The following is a 19385-nucleotide window of genomic DNA, read 5'->3' as shown; positions in this document are numbered from 1 at the left end:
TCTGGTCCTACACCTGCCCACGATAGGAAACATCCTCTCCATATCCACTCTGAGGCTTTTCAACATTCAATAAGCTTCAATGGCTAAAGCTTTAAAAATTAATTTACAACCTAATAAACTGACAGTTTTATTCAGTATAATCCCTCAATATATTCATGGTATTTCTATATCAGACCAACATGTAATTGCATTTGTCACATTATTGGCCAGAAGGGCTATTTTATTAAAATCGAAAGATGCCTCTGCTCCCACTTTGATACAATGGTTCTCTCAGGTGATGTTATGTCTTAGTTTGGAGAAAATCAGAAGTCAAACTTTTGATCCTCGATTTGACTTTGAGAAAAGGTGGGGTTCATTTGTTATCATTTGATTTGAGTTAATCGAGGCGGTCCCCTTCTGATTCTTCTGCGATTGGTTTGAGTTGGCGGGTTGATGTTTTTCTTTAATGGAAGCTTGTATGGCGTATAACTCTGGGGTTGTGCTCCCAATGGGTTTTTTTTCTCGTTTTTTTCCGGTTAGTAGGGTTTTTTTTGTTTTAGTTAGTAGGGGTTCTTTTTCCCTTCTTTCTTTTTTCCAAAAAATAATAGTTTTAACATTTTGTTTTTTCTTATGATTATTGGTATACTGTTTAGCTTGGTTAATCAGTTATTTGATAGTTTAACTCTTATTGTATATATTGATATGTTGATTTTAGTACTTTAATGTATTTTTTGTTGATTTTCAATAATAACTAATGAAAAGATTTAAAAATGAAAATAAGTTTCAATGAGATCCCCTCATTCTTCTAAGTTCAAGTGAATACAGGGCCAGGGCCATTGAAAACACCTCTTAAGTTAACCCTTTCATTCCTGTGATCACTCTCGTGAACCTCCTCTCGACTCTCTCCAATGCCATTCTTTCTGAGATATGGAACCAAAGCTGCTCTCAGTACTCCAGATGTAGTCTGACCAATGACTTATAGGTTAGAGGCATGGCAATTAATCTTTCAATAATCCTGGTTCTCTGGCTGTTACTGTAGCATTCCTGTGTGGAATTGTGCTATGCACAGAATGCCTGCTGCTATCCCCACATTCCACCAGGTGACCCCAAAATAGGAACACTCATCAAGCCAAACAGTATCTGTGGAAGATTAACTCTGTCCTGCCTTGATGAGCTGGGATCCATCATTGGTTGCGGGGGGCAGGGGGAGGGGTTAGCCCTTCCTGTTGGTGCTGCCATTTAGTGTTCACTCAGTGGAACAACAAGCTGGATGGACCTGGAGTTGGGAACATTCACAGACCATCAATCTGCAGGGTATGCCACTCAGCAACATGGGCTAGGTAACTGTATGCATCATTGCTGTTGTAAATATACATGCAGTGTGCTGTTGGTATTGCATTTTGCACCTTGGCCCTGGAGAAACTGTTTTCTATTGGCTGTATTCATGAATGGTTAAATGATAATTAAACTTGGACTACGAGTCTGTGGTGGCCAGTGCTATCATGTTTGCTGTTGTGTGCTGGGGCAGCAGGCTGAGGGTAGCAGACACTAACAGAATCAACAAACTCATTCGTAAGGCCAGTGATGTTGTGGGGATGGAACTGGACTCTCTCACGGTGGTGTCTGAAAAGAGGATGCTGTCTAAGTTGCATGCCATCTTGGACAATGTCTCCCATCCACTACATAATGTACTGGGTGGGCACAGGAGTACATTCAGCCAGAGACTCATTCCACCAAGATGTAGCACAGAGCATCATAGGAAGTCACCAAACTTTACAACTCCTCCCTTGGAAGGTCAGACACCCTGAGCCAATAGGCTGGTCCTGGACTTATTTCCTGGCATAATTTACATATTACTATTTAACTATTTATGGTTTTATTACTATTTATTATTTATGGTGCAACTGTAATGAAAACTAATTTCCCCTGGGATCAATAAAGTATGACTATGACTGTTGGAAATACACGTGCGGTGTGCTGTTGTAAATACACGTGCGGTGTGCTGTTGGAAATACACGTGCGGTGTGCTGTTGGAAATACACGTGCGGTGTGCTGTTGGAAATATACGTGCGGTGTGCTGTTGGAAGTATACGTGCGGTGTGCTGTTGGAAGTATACGTGCGGTGTGCTGTTGGTAATATACATGCAGTATGCTGTTGGAAACATACACATGCGGTGTGCTGTTGGTATTGCATTTTGCACCTTGGCCCTGGAGAAACTGTTTTCTATTGGCTGTATTCATGAATGGTTTAAATGATAATTAAACCTGGACTTGAATGGACACCCTGTTACCCACAGAGTCTTGGCTTTTATTGCAGAATTTACAGCATCGGCGGCACTTTAGCTTTCACCCTTTGACTTCGAGTCGGCTCTCTCAGCGCTACACTCATGCAGGAAAATTGGAAGAAAGGATCAGCCGTGATTGAATGAGGGAGATGGGCCGAATGGCCGAATTCTGCTCCTATGTCTTACGGTCTAAAACCCGCAGAGGGAACGAGAGTTGTCAAAATGCAATGAAACAAGACAGGTTAATTAATATTTATTTCAAGTACAATCTCTGCAGCGTTGGAAGTTTATCAGTTACAATGTTCAGCGCTTCAGTGAGTTCAACATTCACACATTAGTTCTACAGCTTTGTGGGAACCACCAGAGTTCTATGTTCTGCTGGGGCAAGGCGGACGCTGCTCTTGGTTGTATAACAGAATACAGAACACTACAGCACAGTACAGGCCTTTCGGCCCACAATGTTGCGCCAACCCTTTAACCTACCCTAAGACCAAACTGACCCTTCCCTCCATGTGTCTGTCTACGAGGCCCCTGAGCAAATCAGGGTTTTCTCTCAATGGGTCGAATGGCCTAATTCTGCTCCTATGTCTAAAACCCCCGAAGGGAACGAGAGTTGTCAAAACACAATGAAACAAGAGAGGTTTAGAGGTGATTTGATAGAGGTGTACAAGATAATAAGACGCATAGCTCATGTGGTCAGCCAGAGACGTTTCCCCAGGGCGGAAATGGCTGATATAAAGGGGCAAGATTTTAAGGTGATTGGAGGGAAGTATTCCGGGGAGGGGGGCATCAGTGGTAGGTTTTTTACACTGAGAGTGGTGGGTGTGTGGAACGAACGCCTTGCTAGGATGGTGGTTGTTAGGGACATTTAGCTAGGCACATGGATACAGAAACATGGAGGTCTAAGCGACAGATTGATCTTGGTTAAGAGGTTGGTACAACATCATGGGCTGAAGGGCCAGTACTATACTGTACCGTTGTATGTTCTAGCTGCCATTAATGCCCTGGGACAAGTGTCAGAGGTTAACAGAAACCTTTAAAATGTATTAATGGCATCTCAGTCACCGTGGAAACGCATTTTTCCCCAATTCAGAGACATCCAGGGAAATTCCATGGGATCTGGGGCCGGTTCGGTAGTGGGGTGGCTAGCACAGTGCTTTACAGTATCAGTGACCGCTGCTGACTGTAAGGAGGTTTACGTTCCCCCCGAGACCATGTACATTTCCTCCGGATGCTCTAGTTTCCTCCCACATTCCTAAAACAGAGGGTTAGGTGGATGTAATTGGGAGATCATTGGGCCGGGGTGGCCTGCTACTGTGCTGCATCTCCAAATAATAAATGTATCTCCCAGAGGAGAGTGTGGCCTAACAAACAAACATGGTTCTCAGTCACCGACACCCCCCCCCCCCGCCGCATCTCTCCACAGCTCAGCATGTAAGGGACAAGGCCTTAAACGTGAGCTGGGAGGGGAAGCGTTTACATATAGATGATCGCTCGAATGTTAGAACACTAATAAATTTGTTTAAAAAGCAGCATTCAGGACTCCGCACCTCCCAATTGTAAATGAATGAATGGGTTTCACAGGGGGTTAAGCCCCAGCCTGTGGCAGCAATGAGACAAAGGCATTGCCCGCAGCTTCCAGTTCAGTCCCAAAACCCTGCAGACCTGGTGAATTCATTAGAAAACCCTGCCCCCTCCCACACACCCCACTCACCCTCGCACCCCTCCTCATACAACCCACCCTCACCTCTTGCACCTCCCACTTCCCTTCCCCACCCTCATCCCCTCTTCCATCATGCTCTCATTTTCCACACCCCTGTAGTAACCCTCCCAGAGACCCCCAGCATGTCTCTAACCCTCCCAGGGACCCCCAGCACAGCGCTAACCCTCCCAGAGACCCCCAGCACTTCTCTAACCCTCCCAGAGACCCCCAGCACAGCGCTAACCCTCCCAGAGACCCCCAGCACGTCTCTAACCCTCCCAGAGACCCCCAGCACAGTGCTAACACTCCCAGAGACCCCCCCAGCACGTCTCTAACCCTCCCAGAGACCCCCAGCACATCTCTAACCCTTCCAGAGACCCACAGCACATCTCTAACCCTCCCAGAGACCCCCAGCACGTGTCTAACTCTTCTGGAGACCCCCAGCACATCTCTAACCCTCCCAGAGATCCCCAGCACGTCTTTAACCCTCCCAGAGACCCCCAGCACATCTCTAATCCTTCCAGAGACCCCCCAGCACAGCTCTAACCCTCCCAGAGACCCCCAGCACAGCGCTAACCCTCCCAGAGACCCCCAGCACGTCTCTAACCCTCCCAGAGACCCCCAGCACGTCTCTAACCCTCCCAGAGACCCCCAGCATGTCTCTAACCCTCCCAGAGACCCCCAGCACGTCTCTAACCCTCCCAGAGACCCCCAGTACAGCTCTAACCCTTCCAGAGACCCCCAGCACAGCGCTAACCCTCCCAGAGACCCCCAGCACAACGCTAATACTCCCAGAGACCCCCAGCACGTCTCTAACCCTCCCAGAGACCCCCAGCACAGCTCTAACCATCCCAGAGACCCCCAGCACAGCTCTAACCCTCCCAGAGACCCCCAGCACAGCTCTAACCCCTGTGTTATTTGAGTCAGTGGTCACAGCATGAAGCATTGATTAGGAGAAGGCAAAGCAGAGACTCAGCATGCAGATATTGTGCCGTCTTTGAGCTCTCTCGGACACCGAGAGAAAAATACCCACTTCCCTGGCCTCACATCTTGTTGTAGGGGTTGATGAGTGGGACGGTGTCTGCACCAACCTCATCCCCTTTGTGAACGGGAGAGTGACAGCGAGGAGAATCCGAATCATTGTCTCTCGACAGGTTGGTGTAGTCCTGCAGAGAAACACAGCATCAGAAACAGCACTCGTCGGGTTTCGGCAGGAAAAGGACCAATAGACACGGAACATAGAACAAGACAGCACGCACCCACTGCATTGTGTTGTGCCAAACTGTAACCCCAGACCAGGCCCTCTCGGCCCTTTGCAGATCCCAGTTTAACCCCAGACCAGGCCCTCCCGGCCTTTTGCAGCCCCCAGTTTGACCCCAGACCAGGCCGTCCGGCCCTTTGCAGCCCCCAGTTTAACCCCAGACCAGGCCCTCCCGGCCCTTTGCAGCCCCCAGTTTAACCCCAGGCCAGGCCCTCCGGCCCTTTGCAGCCCCCAGTTTAACCCCAGACCAGGCCGTCCGGCCCTTTGCAGCCCCCAGTTTAACCCCAGACCAGGCCCTCCCAGCCCTTTGCAGCCCCCAGTTTAACCCCAGACCAGGCCGTCCGGCCCTTTGCAGCCCCCAGTTTAACCCCAGACCAGGCCCTCCCGGCCTTTTGCAGCCCCCAGTTTAACCCCAGACCAGGCTCTCCCAGCCCTTTGCAGATCCCAGTTTAACCCCAGACCAGGCCCTCCTGGCCCTTTGCAGCCTCCAGTTTAACCCCAGACCAGGCCCTCCTGGTTCTTTGCAGCCCCCAGTTTAACCCCAGACCAGGCCCTCCCGGTTCTTTGCAGCCCCCAGTTTAACCCCAGACCAGGCCCTCCCGGCCCTTTGCAGATCCCAGTTTAACCCCAGCCGAACCACAGGACTATTCACAATGACCAGTTAACCTCCTGACTGCTACGTCTTTGGACTGTGGGAGGAAACCAGAGCATTTGCAGGTCATGGGAAGGAACGTAGAAACTTCTTGCAGAGGACATCAGAATTACCGAACAGAGCATAGGAACATCAGAAACAGGAGCAGGTGTTGGCCATCTGGCCCACAGAGACTTCTCTGCCATTCAATAAGATCATGGCTGATCTGAGCATGGACTCATCTCCACCTTACCTGCCTTTTCCCCATAACCCTTAACTCCCACTAATCTTGGCAACTTTGTACACACAAGCTTTTAGTTTAATGCCTTCTTTTATTTCCTTAATTATCCATACTGGCTCTCCCCACCTTTCTGTCCTTGCTTTTAATGGAATATACTTTTTTGAGCACTGTGAAAAATCTCTTTGAAAATCTTCCACTGTTCCTCAACCGTCTCATGATATAGCCTGTATTCCCAGTCTACACTAGCCAAATCCTCCCTCATTGGCGTCTCCACTGTTTAGGCATAATACACTGGTTTTACAAGGGGTGATTGATAAGTTCGTGGCCTAAGGTAGAAGGAGTCAATTTTAGAAAATCTAGCACATTTATTTTTCCTACATTTACACATTTAGTCCAACGGTCGTGGCGCATATGGATCCCTTCTTTGTAGAAGTCGGCGTCATGGACCTCCAGCAGTGGTCCACAGCAGGGATGATTGATAAGTTCATGGCCTAAGGTAGAGAGAGATGAGGAGAAACTTCAAACTTTCCACATTTTCACTCAGAGTTGAACTGCACGTGCAGGTAATGAGAGCTGTATAACTCATCTCCTTCTACCTTAGGCCATGAACTTATCAATCACCTCTGCTGTGGACCACTTCTACAAAGAAGGGATCCGTATGCTCCACGACCGCTGGACTAAGTGTGTACATGTAGGAGGGGACTATGTTGAAAAATAAATGTGCTAGGTTTTCTCAAATTGATTCTGTCTACCTTGGGCCACAAACTTATCAATCACTCCTTGTAGATCGAAATATTGCACCCTCCATTTGTACGAGAAACTCAATCATACTGTGATCACTCTTTCCAAGAGGATCCCTAACTACAAGATCATTAATTTTACCTGTCTCATTGCATAGGACCAGATCTAAGACAGCATGTTCCCTTGTAGTTTCAGTAACATGTTGTTCAAGAAAGCCATCACAGACACATTCTATGAAGTCCTCCTCAAGACTCTACCTTGACCAACTTAATTTCCCCAATCTATGTGCAAGTTAAAATCCCCCATGATAACAGCTGTTCCATTTTTACATGCCTCAGATATTTCTCTGTTTATTGTTTGTGCCACTGTAATGTTTTTAATTCGGTGGCCAGTAGACAACTCCCCAGTGATATGAACTCACAATTGAACTCGGAACTCCAATACCCTGAGCTATAATAGTGTTCCATGAATTGCCATGCCCTGCCCCATCGTATCAGCATTTCCAAATTGGGATACTGTATATCTTAACATCTTGTACACCTCTATCAAGTCACCTCTCATCCTCCTTCACTCCACAGAGAAAAAGCCCAGCTTGCTCAGCCTATCCTCATAAGACATGCTGTCTAATCCAGGCAGCATCCTGGTAAATCTCCTCTGCACCCTCTCTAATCCAGACAGCATCCTGGTAAATCCCCTCTGCACCCTCTCTAATCCAGGCAGCATCCTGGTAAATCCCCTCTGCACCCTCTCTAATCCAGACAGCATCCTGGTAAATCTCCTCTGCACCCTCTCTGATCCAGGCAGCATCCTGGTAAATCCCCTCTGCACCCTCTCTGATCCAGACAGCATCCTGGTAAATCTCCTCTGCACCCTCTCTGATCCAGGCAGCGTCCTGGTAAATCCCCTCTGCACCCTCTCTAATCCAGGCAGCGTCCTGGTAAATCCCCTCTACACCCTCTCAAATCCCCTCTCCATGCAATAAAGTGTTGCAACTGCTCCCCACTGAGCCATCTGATCTTGTTCTATCACGATAGTGGCTGGTGTAACTCTAAGGTCACGGTTCAATTCCCGCTGCTGTCTGTGAGGTGTTTGTATGTTCTCCCCGTGACCGTGTAGGTTTCCTCTGGATTCTCTGGTTTCCTCCCACATTCCAAAGACACACTGGTTAGTAGGTTACCAAGTTGTGGGCGTGCTTCGTCAGTGCCAGTAGCGTGGTGACACCTGTGGGCTGCCCTTAACACATCCTCAGTCCGTGTTGATGATTGACACAAGTGACGGATTTCACTGTGCCTTTGATGTTTCAACGTACGTGACAAATAAAGCCAACCTTTAATCTTTTCTACCCACGCCTCTCCCTCCTACTGAACACAAAGCTGCTTCTTTGTTTCAAAGTTCTGATGAAGGGGCTCGGATCGGAAACACCGACTGGCCGACCTGCTGGACGCCTTGCCACCACCGAGGGCTTGTCACAAAGCCAGCTAGCTCTCCACCTGTGCTGTGCACCACTTGCATTCTGAATGAGATTTTATGAACTTGTTTGTGGTGAAATTTTGGTTGATGTGCTGTTTGTGATATATTTATTTTGTGGGGTGCACCAAGGTCGAGAGGAACGTTGTTTTGTTTGCTTGTATAAATGTACAGTCAGATGACAATGAACCTGAACTTGAGGATTTTCACCATTGGAGCAGAATCAGAATCAGGTTTATTATCACCGGCACGTGACATGAAATGTGTTAACTTAGCAGCAGCAGTTCAATACAATACACAATGCAGAAGAAACAAAATAAATCAATTACAGTATACGTATATTGAATAGATTTAAAAACCATTCAAAAAAGCCAGAAATAATATACATTAAAAAGTGAGCTAGAGCTCAAATCCACAGAACAAGGGACAGAGAACCAATGTAGCGAAATGCTGGAGAAACTCCAGGAATGCTGGAGGCCTGGATAGAGTGGATGTGGAGAGGATGTTCCAATAGGGAGGGAGTCTAGGTCCAGAGGGCAAAGCCTCAGAATAGAAGGATGTCACTTTAGAACAGAGATGAGGTGGAATTTCTTCAGCCAGAGGGTGGTGAATCAGTGGAATTCATTGCCACGGACGGCTGTGAAGACCAGTCATTGGGTACATTTAAAGCAGAGGTTTATAGGTTCTTAATTAGTCAGAGAATCAAAGGTTACAGCAAGAAGACCGGAGAATGATGTTGAGGGATAATAATTCAGTCACGATGGAATGGTAGAGCAGATTTGATGGGTTGAATTGCCTAATTCTGCTTTGCACACAAAATGCTGAGGGAACTCAACAGATCAGGCAGAATCTACGTAGGGGAACAAATGGACAATGTTTCCTCAGGACCTACTGGCTTGTACTCCTTCCCCTCCGCCTACCTTCTTATTGTTCCCCTTCCTTCCAGTCCTGATGGATGGTTTCGACCCGAAATGTCGACTGTTTATTCCCCTCCATAGCTGCTGCCTGATCTACTGGGTTCCTCCAGCATTTTGTGTGTGTTTCCAAATTGTGCAGAATCTCTTGTGTATTCTCTGCTCCTTAGGTGTAACATCCTGGGAAAGGTTTCACTGCTAATGTGATGGTTTCTCTGCAGCGGCAGTGTTTGGGTTATGGCTAGAGATAACGGGGGCTTTGGAATGAGCGACGTCCAGTGAAGGGAGTGTTTTTTCTTGTTGTGTGCCGGAGATCGAGGTGATCTGGGCCTTTTAAGCAGCACACATCAAAGTTGCTGGTGAACGCAGCAGGCCAGGCAGCATCTCTAGGAAGAGGTACAGTCGACGTTTTGGGCCGAGACCCTTTGTCAGGACTAACTGAAGGAAGAGCTAGTAAGAGATTTGAAAGTGGGAGGGGGGAGGGGGAGATCCAAAATGATAGGAGAAGACAGGAGGGGGAGGGATGGAGCCAAGAGCTGTACAGGTGATTGGCAAAAGAGATATGAGAGGATCATGGGACAGGAGGGCTGGGAAGAAGGAAAAGGGGGAGGGGGGGAAACCCAGAAGATGGGCAAGGAGTATAGTCAGAGGGACAGAGGGAGAAAAAGGAGAGAGAGAGAAAGAACGTGTGTATATAAATAAATAACAGATGGGGTACCAGGTGGAGGTGGGGCATTAGCGGAAGTTAGAGAAGTCAATGTTCATGCCATCAGGTTGGAGGCTACCCAGACGGAATATAAGGTGTTGTTCCTCCAATCTGAGTGTGGCTTCATCTTTACAGTAGAGGAGTGGCCGCACATTTTAATACCACATCCCATTCCCATTCTGACATGTCTATCCACGTCCACCTTATCTAGTCCTTTCAACATTCGGTAGGTTTCAATGAGATCCCCAATCTTCTAAATTCCAGTGAGTACAGGCCCAAAGCTGCCAAATTCTCCTCATATGTTAACCCCTTTTTTTCCTGAATCATCCTGTGAACCTCCTCTGGACTCTCTCCAATGACAACACCTCCTTTCTGAGATCTTGAGCCCGAAACTGTTAACAATACTGCAAGTGTGGCCCGACTACTGTATTACAAAGCCTCAGCATTATCTCCTGAAAGCAGATGACGGGAAGTTAGGAAGGAAGTTGAGAAGCAGGACCACAAAGGTAGTCATTTCGGGATTACTGCCTGTGCCACGTGACAGTGAGTATAGGAATAGAGTGAGGTGGAGGATAAATGTGTGACTGAAGAATTGGAGCAGGGGGCAGGGATTCAAATTTCTGGATCATTGGGACATATTTTGGGGTAGGTGTGACCTGTACAAAAAGGATGGGTTGCACTTGAATCCCAGGGGAACCAATATCCCGGGGGGGAGATTTGTTAAGGCTATTAGGGAGAGTTTAAACTAGGATTGCTGGGGGGTGGGAACCAAACTGAAGAGACGGGGGAAGAGGCGGTTGGCTCACAAATAGAGAAAGCTTAGAGACAGTGCGAGAGAGAGGATAGGCAGGTGATCGAGAAGGAACACGCTCAGACATGGTTTGAGATGTGTCTATTTTAATGCAAGGAGTAGTATGAACAAAGCGGATGAGCTTAGAACGTGGATCAGTACTTGGAGCTATGATGTGGTGTCCATTACCGAGACTTGGATGGCTCAGGGGCAGGAATGGTTACTTTGAATGCCGGGTTTTACATGTTTCAGAAAGGACAGGGAGGGAGGCAAAAGAGGTGGGGGCATGGCACAGTTGATCAGAGATGCTGTCGCGGCTGTAGAAAAGCAGGAAGACATGGAGGGATTGTCTACGGAGTCTCTGTGGGTGGAAGGGGTCAATAACTCTACTGGGTGTTCTTTATACACCACCCAATAGTAACAGGGACATCGAGGAGCAGTTAGGGAGACAGATTCTGGAAAAATGTAATAATAACAGGGTTGTCGTGGTGGGAGATTTTAACTTCCCAAATATCGATTGGCATCTCCCTAGACCGAGGGGTTTAGATGGGGTTGGGTTTATTAGGTGTGTTCAGGAAGGTTTCTTGACACAATATGTAAATAAGCCTACAAGAGGAGTGGCTGTACTTGATCTAGTATTGGGAAATGAACCTGGTCAGGTGTCAGGTCTCTCAGTGGGAGAGCATTTTGGAGATAGTGATCACAATTCTATCTCTTTTACCATTGCATTGGAGAGGGATAGGAACAGACAATTTAGAAAAACGTTTAATTGGAGTAAGGGGAAATATGAAGCTATCAGGCAGGAACTCGAGAAGCATAAAGTTGAAACAGATATTCTCAGAGAAATGTAAGGAAGAAATGTGGCAAATGTTCAGGGGATATTTGCGTGGAGTTCTGCATAGGTACCATACACCTATCCAGGAGTCTCTTAAAAGACCCTAATGTAATCGCCTGCACCACCGTCGCTGGCAGCCCATTCCACATGCTCACCACTCTCTGCGTAAAAAACTTACCCCTAACATCTCCTCTGTACCTACTCCCCAGCACCTTAAACCTGTGCCCTCTTGTGTTAGCCATTTCAGCCCTGGGAAAAAGCCTCTGACTATCCACACGATCAATGCCTCTCATCATCTTATATACCTCTATCAGGTCACCTCTCATCCTTTGTCGCTCTAAGGAGAAAAGGCCGAGTTCACTAAACCTATTCTCATAAGGCGTGCTCCCCAATCCAGGCAACATCCTTGTAAATCTCCTCTGCACCCTTTCTATGGTTTCCACGTCCTTCCTGTAGTGAGGTGACCAGAACTGAGCACAGTACTCCAAGTGGGGTCTGACCAGGGTCCTATATAGCTGCAACATTACCTCTCAGCTCCTAAATTCAATCCCACGATTGATGAAGGCCAATACACCATATGCCTTCTTAACCACAGAGTCAATCTGCGCAGCTGCTTTGAGTGTCCTATGAACTCGGACCCCAAGATCCCTCTGATCCTCCACACTGCCAAGAGTCTTACCATTAATACTATATTCTGCCATTGTATTTGACCTATCAAAATGAACCACTTCACACTTATCTGGGTTGAACCCCATCTGCCACTTCTCAGCACAGATTTGTGTCCTATTGATGTCCCGCTGTAACCTCTGTCAGTCCTCCACACTATCCACAACACCCCCAACCTTTGTGTCACCAGCAAATTTACTAACCCATCCCTCCACTTCCTCATCCATGTCATTTACGAAGAGAAGAAGTCCCAGAACAGATCCCTGAGGCACACACTGGTCACCGACCTCCATGCAGAATATGACCTGTCTACAACCATTCTTTGCCTTCTGAGGGCAAGCCAGTTCTGGATCCACAAAGCAAGAACCCCTTGGATCCCATGCCTCCTCACTTTCTCGATAAGCCTTGCACGGGGTACCTTGTCAAATGCCTTGCTGAAATCCATATACACTATATCTACTGCTCTACCTTCATCAATGTGTTTAGTCACATCCTCAAAAAATTCAATAAGGCTTTTAAGGCACAACCTGCCTTTGACAAAGCCATGCTGACTATTCCTAATCACATTATGCCTCTCCAAGTGTTCATAAATCCTGCCTCTCAGGATGTTTTTCATCAACTTACCAACCACTGAAGTAAGACTCACTGGTCTATAATTTCCTGGGCTATCTCTATTCCCTTTCTTGAATAAGGGAACAACATCTGCAACCCACCAATCCTCCGGAACCTCTCCCGTCCCCATTGATGATGCAAAGATGCAAATAGTTTTTTTAACCTTTCTTTTGCCTTCCTCCTTTCTTAAAGAGTGGAGTGACATTTGCAATTTTTCAGTCCTCTGGGACCATACCAGAATCAAGTGATTCTTGAAAGATCATGACCAATGCATCTGTTATCTTTTCAGCAACCTCTCTCAGGACTCTGGGATGTAGTCCATCTGGTCCAGGTAACTTATCCACCTCAAGACATTTCAGTTTGCCTAGCACTTTTTCCTTGAAATAGCAATGGCACTCACTCCTGCTCTCTGACACATACAGACCACTGGCACACTGCTAGTGTCTTCCACAGTGAACACTGAAGCAAAGTACTCATTAAATTCATCTGACATTTCCATAATGGTTTTTAAAACCTTTACAGTTTCTCACAAAGATTCAACATTTTCTGACCCTATGTTACCTCCTTCTAAAGATGTAATTCCATCTCTTACCAACAGAGCCACACCACAACCTATGCCTTCCTGCCTGTCCTTACGATACAAAGTATATCCTTTGATGTTAAATTCCCAACTTTGACCTTCTTTCAGCCACGACTCAGTGATGCCCACAAAATCATAATGACCAATATCTAATTGCACCACAAGTTCGTCCACCTTATTCCAAATGCTACGTGCGTTTAAATACAGCACCTTCAGTACAGTACTGCATTCTTCACCCTTTTGAATCTTGCCTCTGTGGTACAATTTGACTCTTTGCTCTGTCTGCATTTGTACCCAGTCATTGGCTTGTCCTTCCTTACATTCATGTTACACCCATCATCTACTTGTAAACCTGCTGGCTCATCCTTAGCTCTGTCATACTGATTCCCATCCCTCTACCGTATTAGTTTAAACCTCTCCCAACAGCTCTAGTGAACCTGCCCACAACGATATTGGTCTCCCTCGGATTCAAGTACAACCTATCCCTTTTGTACAGGTCCCATCTGCCCCAAAAGAGGTCCCAATTATTCAGAAATCTGAATCCCTGCCCACTGCTTCAATCTTTCAGCCACACATTTATCTGCCACCTCATTCTGTTCCTATACTCATCATTGCGTGGCAGAGGCAGCAATCCCGAGATTACTACCCTTCTCAGCTTCCTCCCCAACTCCTTGTAGTCTGCTTTCAGGACCTCCTCCCTTTTCCTGCCTGGGTCATCGGTACCTTTGGCTGGCATCTCCACCCCGCCATCCAATGGAATGGTAATAAACCTGATACTGATTCCTTGCCCCTTGACCTCTCCCCATGCCCTCTCCTGAGTACAATCAAAGTACATTTTATTACCATATAAAACCCTGAGGTTCATTTTATTGCTGGCATACTCAGCAAATCGATAGCATTGGAACTCTACCAGGATCAATGAAAGATCAACCAGAGTGCAGAAGACAACAAACTGCAAATGCAAATACAGATAAATAGCAATAAATAACAAGAACATGAGATAATGAGTTCAAGAGAACCTGTTCACAGAACTGCACCATCTGCTTCCCGATCAGTCTCACAATCTGACTAAAGGACGGCCTCTCAGTGGCTTCCAATCTCCAGCACTGGGTCATGATGTCGTAGCTGGGGAACAAAGTTCAAAGGTCAGAGGTAGGCATGGGTCATCTCCCCTGTTTCATGACCGCAAGACCCTGTCTCCCAAGTCAGGGTCAGGCAGCACCTCGGCTTGGATGTCACAGCAGCTCAGTTCTCCCAGACCCCAGCGTCAAATCTCCAAAGTTGTGGGCCTCTGGGCACTGTCGCCCTGCACCCAGGGTTCAGCCACGCCATAGATCATGGAGTCCACACAGAAACAGGCCCTTCACTGCAACAAAGATGCCCTTCTACACCAATCCCTTTCCTTTTTTGCATGTGAAGCCCATTTCCCTCAGCGCCAATGATTGAGGTTCACCTCCTGCCGCTGGAGTTTGTACGCTCTCCTCACTGTTCCCTCTCGGGTGAACGGCCACACACTGAAATGCTCCCACACACAGCCTTTGTTGCTGCGCACATGGAATTTTATTTTATCTAACGTTTTATGAAAGTTCAGTGCAGTTTTCAGGCCGTTCAAAATTTTCCTGTTCAGAGCTGTGGTTGGTCCATGCAGCTGATAAAAAAAAATCAGAATGAACTCTGGTTCTCCCTGTGACGTGTGGGTTTCCTTGCTCCAGATTTCTCCTACATTCCGAAGACGTATGGATTCGGTTTTGTGAGTTATGGGCATGACATATTGGTGGGCTGCCCCAGCACATCCTTGGAATGCAAACAATGGAAAATCTGCAGATACTGGAAATCTAAGCAACACACCAGGCAGTGGGCAGTGGGCCAGGTAGCGGGCCAGGCAAGGCAGTGGGCCGGGCGGGGGCCAGGCAAGGCAGCGGGTCGGGCAGGGGGTCAGGCAAGGCAGCGGGCCGGGCAGCATCTTGGAAAGAAGTAAACAGTCGATGGTTCGGCTCAATATCCGATCATTGGACTGTGCAGGTCGCTGACGCAAATGAAGCATTTCACTGTATGATTTTATGCTTTGCGTGTGGCAAATAAAACTAATCTTTATTATTTATCTTTAAACCTTTCCTATCTATCAACTTACCTCAGACCATTAAACATAGAAAACAGGATAGTAAAGGCTTTTTGGCCCAAGATGACATGCCGACTTTTTAACCTACTCTCCATGTTTCTATCATCCATGTGCCAATCTGAGAGTCTCTCAAAGTCCCATTCTTGAAAGGTGGGACCGTTTGGGAGGATGGGAGGTGATAGACAGGACATACAGAGATGTAGTTACACGCAAGGTGCAGGACACCTTTTGATTCCTAACTGGTGTGACAAGTGTCCTGAGCTGCTTATATTTCAATGCAAGAAGTATCGTAGGAAAGGCAGACGATAGTGATGAAGATGAGGTAGCTGGTTTACAAACAGAGGGGCAATGTGCAGTGTGGGGAGGCTATTGATAGGGTAAATTGCAGTCAACAGGATGAGTTGCAATGTAAAAGGCAGACTGTCCCCATTGATCAGTTCATCTACACCGTCAGACTGTCCAATTGATCAGCTCATCTACACCGTCAGACTGTCCAATTGATCAGCTCATCTACACCGTCAGACTGTCCAATTGATCAGCTCACCTACAGACATCCCACCCTGCGAAAACTCATTTCAGGGAGGTAGCGCCATCAATTTCCGGGAGATGTGGGATGTCTGCAATAGAGTAGCTCCTTAGCAGCCAGCCAGCTAGTTTAAATAATGTTAGCTATGTTAATGAACGAATGACACCTGTTAAACTCACCTCAACATGTCTTTTACAGTCTTAACCCACCATGGGCAATAGAAAAGTCACTGTTGCAAACAGTGCAGCGAGCAACACTGTCATTATTTTTCACCCCTATTAGGCAGGGGTACACTTTAGTGTAGTCTGGGGTGACGTACGTTTTATATTTTTTTGGAACACTCTGCCATGGTGCGCTCTCTCTCTCTCTCGCTCGCTTTCTCTCTCTCGTGGTCGCTCTCGCGCTCTCTCTTGCATTCTCTCACTTGCTCGCTCTCAAAAAAATTGATTTCCGTGACATTGTATATAATTTGCAGGCATCAGGGAGCCACTATTCATATGCGGGAGACTCCCGGAACTTCCGGGAGAGGTGGGATGTCTGCATCTACACCCTCAGACTGACCAATTGATCAGCTCATCTACATTCTCAGACTGTCCCCACCGGTCAACCAAATGACCCATGATCTGGAGTTCCGTGCAGAATTCCGACCGGTTCCCTGCTGAAAAATGTGGGGGATTTTGTGTTTCTTTTACCACAGATTTGTGGCAGCCTTGTAACTACCCTTGTCAGTCCCAAGCCCGACTGCAAAAGGAGGTTTGGGCATGGGGCTGGTAGCCCATCCCGTGAAAACCTGGAGCTAGAGGAACGCCAACAGAAGCTCTGAAGAGCTCATCCCTGGGAGAGGAGGGATGCACCAAGAAGATGGGAAAGACTGCCTCAGAGCTGGTGAGCTGAAATAAATGGCAGCATTAAACGTCTCAACTACCAGATTTTTTAAAAAAGTGAATTTGTTCCAAACCTTCATTAGTGCTGTTGGAGATGGTGATCTCCAGGATAGAGAACAGGCAGGACTCGGATATGGGCCCCTGGATACTGCTCTCAGAGCCGATGTGATGGGAGTCCTGAGGGTTCGGCCCGTGCACTCCCCACCTGTACCGAGCCGTTCAGAAGCCGTTCCCCGGTCCAGTTTTATTGGAGAGTTCCCAATGAATCCCTCCTACTGCCCAGATCACTGTCTCATCCCTCCCCGCCCCACCATTCCCAATGAATCCCTTCCTTTGCCTCATCCCTCCCCGCCCCATGGAGTGACTGGCTTACAGCTCGGGAGGGGCGGTCGCTGGTCGTCCCATCTGAAAACCCGATCTGATCAGCTTGTAGAAGGTGCTGTCCACCGGAACTCCCGGGTACGGGCTCGAACCTGCAGTGGGAACACACACTGTGTTTGTCACGCTACTCAGGGAAGTTTCTGTGTGTGTGTGTGTGTGTGTGTGTGTGTATACACAAAATGCTGCGTGTGGCTACGTGTGTCTGATAGTGTATGCGTGCACATGTATTCAGAATGGTGTGTGTGAGTATGTGTCTGTGTGTGAGAGTGTGTACAGAATGATGTGTGAGTGTGAGAGAGGGCGTGTGTCTGTGTGTGAGAGTGTGTACAGAATGATGTGTGAGTGTGAGAGAGGTCGCGTGTCTGTGTGTGAGAGTGTGTACAGAATGATGTGTGAGTGTGAGAGAGGGCGCGTGTCTGTGTGTGAGAGTGTGTACAGAATGATGTGTGAGTGTGAGAGAGGGCGCGTGTCTGTGTGTGAGAGTGTGTACAGAATGATGTGTGAGTGTGAGAGAGGGCGCGTGTCTGTGTGTGAGAGTGTGTACAGAATGATGTGTGAGTGTGAGAGAGGGCGCGTGTCTGTGTGTGAGAGTGTGTACAGAATGATGTGTGAGTGTGAGAGAGGGCGCGTGTCTGTGTGTGAGAGTGTGTACAGAATGATGTGTGAGTGTGAGAGAGGGCGCGTGTCTGTGTGTGAGAGTGTGTACAGAATGATGTGTGAGTGTGAGAGAGGGCGCGTGTCTGTGTGTGAGAGTGTGTACAGAATGATGTGTGAGTGTGAGAGAGGGCGCGTGTCTGTGTGTGAGAGTGTGTACAGAATGATGTGTGAGTGTGAGAGAGGGCGCGTGTCTGTGTGTGAGAGTGTGTACAGAATGATGTGTGAGTGTGAGAGAGGGCGCGTGTCTGTGTGTGAGAGTGTGTACAGAATGATGTGTGAGTGTGAGAGAGGGCGCGTGTCTGTGTGTGAGAGTGTGTACAGAATGATGTGTGAGTGTGAGAGAGGGCGTGTGTCTGTGTGCCAGCGGCAGTGCAGGCTGTTTACCCAGAGAAAAGATCTCCCACAGGAGGATGCCGTACGACCAGACGTCGCTCTGCACCGTGTAGACACAGTCGAAGATGCTCTCCGGGGCCATCCACTTCACGGGCAGGCGAGCCTGGGGAGGGAGCAGAGTCAGTAACACTGGCCCGGGACGGCAGCAGGGGAGAGGATGGAGAGGGGAAAGGAAAGATGGGAGAAGAGGGGAGAGTGGGGAGGGAGCAGAGTCAGTAACACTGGCCCGGGACGGCAGCAGGGGCACTGCGGAGAGTGTCCGCGATTGGGAGGGGAGGAAAGAGGGTGGGGAGAGGGGAGGAGGGGTAGTGAGGGGAAAGGAAAGATGGGAGAAGAGGGGAGAGTGGGGAGGGAAGAGAGAGCAGGAAGGGAATGGGCAGAGTAGATGGGATGGGTGATTACTGGTGGAGCGGAGAGTGTTTGGATACTGAAGATGGTTGCCCCGACTAATGGCAAGTTTAGTCTGTACTGGACATACTGGACATGAGCTATTGCAACAGGACAGGAGGTGGGTGGGAAGGACCGGGGGGTTGTGGGGAGGCTGACAGCGGCGGACAGAGAGCTGATTCAGCGGCTGCCCAGTCTCAGAACTCACGTTGCCCTTCACCACGTAGTTGGAGTCGTTCATGATGTCCCTCGCCAAACCGAAGTCGCAGATCTTGGCCACTCGGCCCTGTGAGAGCAGGACGTTCCTGGCAGCCACGTCTCGATGGATGCACTGTAATCAGATCCGGTCCAGTAGTCAGTATCCCTTGCCTGATCTCACTATCGCTCAGTCCTCCACAGCCTCGTGACTCACCAGATAACCGGCCTTCAGCGCTGCAGAGTCCTTTGGCTCACAAACAGGCCCTTTGGCCCATCGAGTATGTACTGATAATCAAACACCACTGTCACCCATCCGATATCTTTCTCTCCAAATTAGACCATAACATACAGGGGCAGAATGAGGCCATTCTGCCCATCGAGTCTGCTCCTCCATTCCATCATGGCTGATTTATTATCTCTCTCACCCCCA

General features: G+C 48.1%; 1 protein-coding gene across 1 annotated transcript in view; it reads right to left on the bottom strand.

Annotated features, from left to right (window-relative positions):
- Positions 1-4668: 4668 nt before the first annotated feature.
- Positions 4669-19385, bottom strand: part of LOC140200900 (macrophage colony-stimulating factor 1 receptor-like) — a 109257-nt gene continuing 94540 nt past the window's right edge. Inside the window, exons 13-17 of the mRNA XM_072264547.1 lie at positions 18966-19088; positions 18362-18473; positions 17313-17412; positions 14430-14535; positions 4669-5132 (exon numbers count right to left, since the gene is read on the bottom strand). Of these exons, the coding sequence (XP_072120648.1) occupies positions 5010-5132; positions 14430-14535; positions 17313-17412; positions 18362-18473; positions 18966-19088 (564 nt within the window). The 3' untranslated portion in view covers positions 4669-5009. The remainder of the gene's footprint in view (positions 5133-14429; positions 14536-17312; positions 17413-18361; positions 18474-18965; positions 19089-19385) is intronic.

The sequence above is a fragment of the Mobula birostris genome, chromosome 7 (assembly GCF_030028105.1).
Source record: "Mobula birostris isolate sMobBir1 chromosome 7, sMobBir1.hap1, whole genome shotgun sequence".
NCBI classification, from domain to species: Eukaryota; Metazoa; Chordata; class Chondrichthyes; order Myliobatiformes; family Myliobatidae; genus Mobula; species Mobula birostris.
This window is presented reverse-complemented; position numbering and strand designations above follow the sequence as displayed.